At 36.6% G+C, this 8,861-nt stretch overlaps 1 protein-coding gene across 1 annotated transcript; it reads left to right on the forward strand.

Annotated features, from left to right (window-relative positions):
* Positions 1-5,070: 5,070 nt before the first annotated feature.
* Positions 5,071-8,513, forward strand: LOC115971677 (GTP-binding protein SAR1A). The gene is made up of 3 exons (XM_031091683.1): positions 5,071-5,448; positions 6,008-6,139; positions 7,823-8,513. The coding sequence occupies exons 1-3, from the start codon at positions 5,320-5,322 to the stop codon at positions 8,141-8,143; spliced, it is 582 nt and encodes a 193-aa protein (XP_030947543.1). The 5' UTR covers positions 5,071-5,319; the 3' UTR covers positions 8,144-8,513.
* Positions 8,514-8,861: the final 348 nt, after the last annotated feature.

The raw sequence follows: 8,861 nt of genomic DNA on the forward strand, positions 1-8,861 counted from the left end.
AACGCCTTACCTATAGCGTCGTTTCCCACACCTTTTCGAAAAGGGCTCTTATGCCTACATTTGCGGTGGTGCTCCTTTTCGTAGGAGAAAGATTCACTGGGTGGGGTCTTTGACCTTCGTCTGTAGCTACCATCCTTTTTACCGTCAGGGGAGGCGTTCGGGCTAGAGGAGGCTTGCCTTTGCTGTACATGACTCAACTTTCTCTTCAATTGGTCAACTTCTAGTTGCAGTGCTCTGATATTCTCTTCTTGAGAGAGATGACCCTTTCCCCGTGACTGGTTTCTTTCAGTCCGGGCACTATGTACACTCCCCTCTCAATCCTTTCTTCGCTCGAGGTTAACGAAAGGATTTTGACATTGGGATTCTATGGATTTTGCCTATCGTAGATTTGAACCTGCCATGGTTGAACGTTGAGCTCGCTAACACTCAAGTATTCCTCCCCACAAATGGCACCAATTGTAAGGACCTGGTTTGGACTTCTAGCCTAACGGGTATATGGACTTAGGTTCAAAACAGCCCAAAACAATAAATTTGTAGAGAATGGGTTGGAAAATTGGGCCTTCGTGAACCAGATAATAGAAAAATAGATTTTAATGCTTAAAAAGAGAAAGATAAAAGGAGTTGGTTAAGGAATAACGCTTTCGGATTGGTCCAAGAACATTGATTCTTGAATATTAGCTCTTAAAACTTTATTACAGATTTTGTTTACAGTTTTTTCCCTCCCTCTTTCATGGAGGGTCTTTCACGTTATATAGCCCTCCCTGAACTATCTTGATCTTACACTTGTTGATCATCTGAATCCTTACTCGAGTACCTGTCCCATCAGACAACCTCTTTGGCTTTCTGTGAGTTGCTTTTGCCAAGGCAGCACTATTTAGAAGTCTTCTCCACATAAATGCGGCTAGAAAAGTAGTTATAGTGCATTTAATGCGATGGTAGTAGCTTTCCCTTAGATATTTGAGTTTCCTTCTTTCTTGTACGTTCATGAGACACGTTCCTATTGCTGGAGTTTTTTGGAGGATTACCTTAGTTGCTGGAATGCATGCTTGAGCTGCATTCATCATATCTGAGGAGGAGTTCCTCCTTGGATCACCTTCCGTTCGTTCCTCATTTATAAGACTTTCACTGGAGGCTTCTAATAACTGCTTGCTTCTCCTTGGACAATCCAGCGTTCCCGGACAAAGGCCCAAGGCCCAACATGTCATTCTGGGCCTTATCCCCACAGAGGATATAAGAAGAAGATGTAATCCAATGATAGATCTATCAAAATTTACTTTCAATAAAAAGATATTGAGTAAGGTTACTACAACCAATTTTGTAACCTAAGGCTACATTGTAGCTAAACTTTTTCCATAAAAAAAATTAACAACTTTATTGAATTATTTGACAAAAACTATCTCATAATTCTCATTGATAATCAGAACTATCACAACTACATTTTAATAATAATACCTCTTTTTATAACATCCACTCCTCCTCAGTTGCTGATCTACCGTTTCGTTCATCTTGTTGTGCTTCCTTGAGTACCTTTGGTTTCTTAAAAACTTGGGATTTATCTATATCACAAAAAAAAAAAAAAAAACAAAAAAAAAACCGTAGGTTAAAACCATGAACACAATGCATGTATTAGTATTTTGTAATATGGTGGTTTTGTAAAAAGTTATGATAACTGTAAGTCGTCGGTGGTGGTTAGGGCCTGAAAAGTGAAGAGGGTTATGCCATTACAGAGGAGGCCTTGGGCAGGAAAAATTATTTTATGCCATGTCCTATAAAGCCCACCAACGTGCTCCACACTAAAAAAACAACATAGTTGTGTTTGAATTTAACACTATGTTTGGAAGTTTTGAGAGAGAGGAGAGTAGAGAGAAAGAGAGTAGTGGAGAAGAGAGTAGAGGGGAATGGTTATTCTCCACCTTATTTGGATGTTTTTGAAATTAAGTAAGGGGAAGGGAATAATTAGTCTTTTCATTTGTAATTTTGTTAATATAGTAATGGCAAATTTGGTAATTCATTTGGTTAAGCATTTTTATGCTCCACTCTCCCTCCAAATCTCTCCAATTTGGGGGAATTAAAAATGATGGGTTAGAAGTAGTTCAAACCCCTCCAAATCCCTCCCCCTCTTTCCCTAAAAAACATCCAAATAAGGTAATTTAATTACTCTCCCTTCCTCTACTCTACTCTCCCTCCTTCTCCCAACATCCAAACATAGCATAGGAGTACATATGAAATAAACATGCATGTAACACACTAATTCTAATTATTGTGTTTGAAGCCTCAAACAATCATCAAAGCCTACTTTTATAAAAAGTCCCAAATTTACCAATAATAAGCTATCCAAAATGTTGGTCATTGTTTGGGCTATTCACATGCTTGTTCAAGCAATGAAGTCTACCATGATTGGTCCTTCTGTAGTTTCTGTGGCATATTATACGTGAGTAGTGGACTACTCTTAAAAAAGTGAGGTTATGAGTTATCATGGTATTAGAAAGTTTAAGGAATATAAAGGGATGCCAAAGTGGGCATGCCCGTTCGTATACCTCACCAAGAGTAACGTTCAGGAGAGGAGTTACTCAATGGAGTAAAGCCTTAGACCGTTACTCCACTCCATTCTTTTGCTCTGCATTCTCTTAGTGTGTGTTTGACATTGATTATTTTTGTCAACTTATTTTACTATTCAGCTTATTTTTGCTACTATTCATTGGTCGCACTGTACTATTTCAGCTAACTTTTACTTTTATCTACAGTACTTTCAATAAAAAGTTTTCAGTTTCAGCTAAATAAGCTATTCCCAAACGGACACTTAGTGTGTTTATGGTGTGTTGTAATGCTCTTAAGCTATGGGTAGAGTTTTTATCACTCTAGTAGTGTGCAACCATTGGTAAATTGATTTGATTGTGGGTTACTCAAGTTGGAACACAGAACAAGTTTGAAGTGCTAGTCTATGTGGAGGCCATCTATGGACAACATAGAACAACCTCGAAACTCATGTGAGAGCATCGGTTTAAGCCAAAAAAGGAAAATTAGAAAAGAAAAAAAATCTACAATGTGATAGGAATCTAGAGAAAGCAATCTTGTCTTGCGATTTAGGGGGGGGGGGGGGTTCAATGTTACATTTATTTCTATTTGATATTAGGTTAGTTGAATACAATCATTCATCAAAAAAAGGTTAGTTGTATACAATCTTGTCTCTTTTAAACCTTTTATTTTTTAACTAATAAAGATTAAAGCTTACTACAAGTTTAGTTATTTGATCTTAAGATAATTTCATGAAATTTACTACATTTCTAGAAGAGAAAGAGGAATAAAAACAAAAATTGAATTGTTTCTAAAATTTAACAAACTAAATTTACAAAGTTGATAATTTCTCTTTCTGTTTTTTTAATAGAAATTAAGGAACGGGGCATGAATTAGGGAAAACAACTATTCTTTTGCTACTTTTATTATTATTATTTTTTTAATTTTGTCTTTAAATTTTAACATTATAATCAAGTTGGTCTTTATGTCTATTGTAATTTGTAAAATTTCCACTTCTTTGTGATATGATATTGTTTTGCTAGAATTAACAATAGTGTTATTAGCAAATATGGACAAAAATGATAAAGTCTAAAGACTTATTAAAATGGCAAAGATTAAACTTTAGGGATGAAACTGAAAATTCAACAAAACATACTAGGGGTTTAACTTAGAATTTTGACAATTTTGTTTTTATTTAGGGTAAATTTCACAAACCTACCCTGAGATTTGTGATAATACCAACTACGTCCAAAACATTTTAAAACCCATTAATTTGGTCCTCAAAAGACAATTTTGTCCTTAACAGAACAAACACCGTTTCTCTTCTTTCATTCTCTCTTCTCTGAGTTTTCTATCAGAACTCTCTCTCTCTTTCTCACCGAACATCAGTCACGACAAAACCCATGATCTTGGTCATTTAGTAGCACCACCATGCAAGGGTCATCCCGATTCCCATTGCACGATTGACGTCATCAGCACCGTCAAAGAACTCTCGTCACTCTCTCAAATCGGAACCCACGTAGTGGTGGTGCTTCAATCTAGATCTCACCTTCAACGGACTCTCTCATCCTCTTCATGGTGACGTAGTGGATTGTGGCCTGACCTTTAGATTTAGATTTGGCTAGTGCTTCTTATAATATGGTATGTTTTTTGGTTTCTCTTATGAGGTTTATAGTTAGGGTTGTGTTGATTTTCTGTGTTGTTTGGTTGGAATTTTTTGTTGGCTTTTTGCTGGATTTTTTGCGGCGATGTGGGTATGAACTACGGCAATGTTGGTCTGAGAGCTTAATGTGATACCACTTCGTCTCTAAAACACCACGTGATTTGGCCGGATTATAACAACAGAAAATGATCTCAAATTCATCATTTTCCCCTTTCTGACATCATTGATGAACCAGCTCCAGTCTCCTCCATATCCATAGATGTTGATTTCATTTTTATTTATTTATTCAAAAAATAGGGGTTGGGTATTCAGATGAGAGAGAGAATAAATCAATTAGGATTTAGGGTTTGGATTCCCTTTCTATCTATGCATATAGGATATATAGATCCATAGAGTACATAGTCGAAGTTGGATCTCCAATATGGTAATTGGTGCAGCAAGTTTGGACTGTATTCCCTCATTTTTTGTGCTTTTTTTTTTTTTTGTTTTTTTTTGTTTTTTGTTTTTGTGGGAGAGTTTTGAGAGAGAAGTTAGAGAAGAAAGGAGGAGAGGAACAAGACAGAAGAGAAATGGTGTCTGGTTCGTTAGGAACAAAGTTGTCTATTGAGGATCAAATTGGTAGATTTTAAATATTTTGGACTTAATTGATATTATCACAAACCTTAGGTTAAGTTTGTTAAATTTACCATTTTATTTATTTCCCGCAGCCGCAGGTCCTAAAAGAAAGAGTAAAATTGTCGGTAATAGTTGTATTTTGGATATAGTCAAAACTCAAAAGCGAAACTGTTACACAAGACAGCGGAGTGGGGCCCCACCATGGGAAACCAGGTCCAGCTGAGCCCAACTAAATATTTTTAAGTTTAACTTAGAAAAAAAAAACTAGTACTACTCCACAACCACATGACAAGACTACAAGACTAAAATACCAAACCAAATAAAAATTAACATAACAAACAAACAAACAGAACGGTACCGTCTCATTCGCATTCGTGAGGGAGCCAGAAAACTGAAAGACCTACCCGACCTCAGCGAGCCTCCCTGAGCCTGAGCCTGAGCCTGAGGTGAGAGACTCTTTGAGCGAGTGAGGCTGTGAATCCAAATCGGACGATCCGCCTTTCACTCGGATCCGATAATTCAGAGAGATGTTTCTATTCGACTGGTTCTATGGTGTGTTGGCGTCGTTGGGTCTGTGGCAGAAGGAGGCAAAGATCTTGTTCCTAGGACTCGATAATGCCGGCAAGACTACCTTGCTCCATATGTTGAAAGACGAGGTTCCTCTTTTCTCCTAAATTATAATTATAATTATATGCGTCAATTTTTTTTACTTAATTTTAAATTAATGATCTGATTGGTTTTTATTTTTTATCATATACAGTTGAATTGATTGCTCATTTACTTTTTTTGAAATTTCGAGGTTCAATTTGGAATTTGAAACTGTTTCTATATGTATATATTATTATGTCTATGAACTTAAGAGCTCAGTAAATTATTAAGCTGAATATGTATCGAGATTTAAATTAGTGGATGATATTTGTTTTGGAATATCTTCTTTTTTTTGCTTGATAATTTTATAGTTGGGGATTTGAACCTGGTTGGGAACAATAGCAAGTGCCAATTTAGCTTCAAGCCTCTCTCGGCATGTATCATGTTCTTTGTGCAAGGCCTAGTTAAGCTGAAAATGTGTGTGAATTTTATGAATTATGAAGGTTCAAATTAATGGGATGATATTTGTTATGGAATATCATGATCCTTGCATTGTCGTATGTCCATTTGGGCAATTTTTTTTCGGTGTCACGGGGTGATGTTGAGCCTTCTTTGATTGATTTTCAGAGATTAGTACAGCACCAGCCAACACAATACCCTACATCGGAGGAGTTGAGTATTGGGAAAATTAAGTTCAAAGCATTTGATTTGGGAGGTCATCAGATTGCTCGCAGAGTCTGGAAGGACTACTATGCCAAGGTAAGCCATTTGCAAGCTGGTTTTGTACCTATGTATTGTGTTATCTGTGCAAAGTTTTCTTGCACCTTCTCTTTCATCCAGATCCACGTTCTGTCCCCAGTTGTTATTGTAAAGCCGATCGATATTTGTGGAGATATCTATGCTTACACATTATTGCTGTTTCTCATTGTTCTTTAAATTTGAGATAAGGGGGGAAAAACCTGCTTTCTATAGTTATGTATTGCTTTTTGTGCCATATGCTTTCTATAATTTATAAATTACTTGACTTCCTACTCTTCATTGGCATTAACTCTTTATGCTTGCTTTCTCAGTACTTGCAAGTACCTTTACATTCTCTACTTTTGTCTTGTCACATAGTTGCTTCAGGTGATATTTTACATAACTTGTTAGTTCCAGTTTTTGCCATACAAAATGTACTCATATTCTGAGGCACCATGTTTATTAGTTCTTTCTCTATCTAGGAATAAAGTGTCTCTCCACTTCAATTGTAAAAATAACTTCATGTTGGCTTTGTCTTCCTTACTACTCTTTCGCTTTAATAGTTTTTATTTTATTTTTGGGTCCTCTTTCGGGATTGAAACCTTGTTTATAACCTTTTCCCACTTGTATAATTATCATATCTAGCCAAGAGTCTCTTTTTTTGGAAAGATCATATTTAGCCAAGAGTCTCGTACCTTAGTAGCATCAATTGGCCTTCTTTACTAGGAGAACAAAGGTTTGAATCGCCCCCTCCCCCACTTGTAGCAATTGAGTTATAAAAAAGAATCTTATCTTATAGATCCATGCCAAACCTCACGTTATTTTCTTTAGAACCTTATTGGATTGGTTGTTAGCTTTGCGAAACCAATCATTTTCTTCTATTCTTGATTTATGTAATTTTTGTACTTGATTTATTGACCCCAGTACACTTCCTGTGTACTGGGGTGTACTTTTTTATTTTATTTTATTATTTTAATATCAATAAATCTTATTACTTATCCAAAAAAAAAAAAACTTATCGTATTCTCTTTATTTATCTATGTGAGAGACATCCTTTTTAACAGTAGAAAATAAAAACCAAAATAACAAAATCGAAATTTTTTTTTTTTTGTTTGGTATAAAAATTGAATTTCATTAGAATAAATATTAGGTCGGATTAGGACCTGTGCATTGATCTCAAAGTGGTTTGGATGAGAAAGGGTTATGTACCTCTTCAAGATCCCTTGGTAGCAGCAGCTCGTTCTTGTCTGGGCTCTCATTCTTTCTAATTGGCTAGACATATGTTAGAGCATGTTGATGAGTTGGACCTTGATACTTTAGATGGTTGAACATTCTTATCTTATTTTTTTCATCTGGGTTGTGCCTTCCCACTTCCTTAGGAACTTTAAGTTTGAAATTTCAGTTCCTTATTATGGTTTCGTATGATGTTTCAACTACCTACATGCACTTGTCTGAGCCTTCATTCTTTCTACCTGGTTAGATATGTGGCAGCACTTTATTAAATTGATATGTCAGATCTTGGTACTTTAGGTGGTTGAATGTACTTTTCTCATGATTTACACCTGGGTTGTGCCTTCCCACTTGCAAGGGGCTTTTAAAATTTGAAATATCTGTTTCTTAATTATACTACAAACATATAATCATTTAAAAAATATATAATATAAATATATGCTGGCAATTTGTATTTGTTTTTACGTGTGGCAGGTTGATGCTGTGGTGTACCTTGTGGATGCATATGACAAGGAGAGGTTTGCAGAATCTAAAAAGGAATTGGATGCACTCCTTTCTGATGAGGCCCTTGCTAACGTCCCTTTCCTTATTTTGGGAAACAAGATTGATATCCCATATGCTGCCTCCGAGGATGAGTTGCGATTCCACCTTGGCCTGACCAACTTCACTACTGGAAAGGGGAAGGTAAACCTAGCAGACTCAAATGTCCGACCATTAGAGGTATTCATGTGCAGCATTGTACGGAAAATGGGGTATGGTGATGGTTTCAAGTGGCTTTCTCAGTACATCAAATAGAGTAATGGTCAGCAAGATCACCACCCCCCCCCCCCCCCCCCCCCCCCCCCCCGGAACCTGGAAATCCCTCCAAACCACACCCCACGCTACCCAAAAAATGTATCAATTCCTGTTTGTTTCGGCCCCAAACTGGCTTTAAATTGGATGTATTATGTTTGGATCTGTGTGGAAGGAGGTTTTAATGTCAGTGTTCTGTAAGTTTACTTGTGGCAGCAAATCTTTCTTGGCACTCTAGTTTGTTATTTAGCTTTGCCATCTGCTATATGTTTGTTGCGATAGTCATAAGGTAGGATACTGCATTTGTTATTATATTTTGTATTTGGAATGATGTATTGATACGTTTGAAAAAAAATTGACTTCATCTTCGTTATTTCTAGCCGTATCTGGAATCACTGCAAGCAAAAAAATAGTGTGTGAGGGGTTCATGAAAGTCAGGACCGTGTTATGCATGTGTGTATGTAGTCTCCTCATGAATTGCAGGAGAGACTAATTATTATTATTTAGCAGCTCTTCTATGAACCTTTCTCAGCCTTGGCTGTAGTATAATTTGGCGTGACAATAATTTTTCTTTTCAGCGTATGGTTTAAAGCTGGATGAAATAGTCCGATGGGACGAGTTATACTCGTTCAATTCCTCACAGCGATGTTGGAATTTACTTGGTCTCTCTAGATCCTGTGGCAGTTTGGTAGCAACTTAGTTCTGCAATATACTCACCTTG

Source organism: Quercus lobata, chromosome 12, assembly GCF_001633185.2.
Source record: "Quercus lobata isolate SW786 chromosome 12, ValleyOak3.0 Primary Assembly, whole genome shotgun sequence".
NCBI classification, from domain to species: Eukaryota; Viridiplantae; Streptophyta; class Magnoliopsida; order Fagales; family Fagaceae; genus Quercus; species Quercus lobata.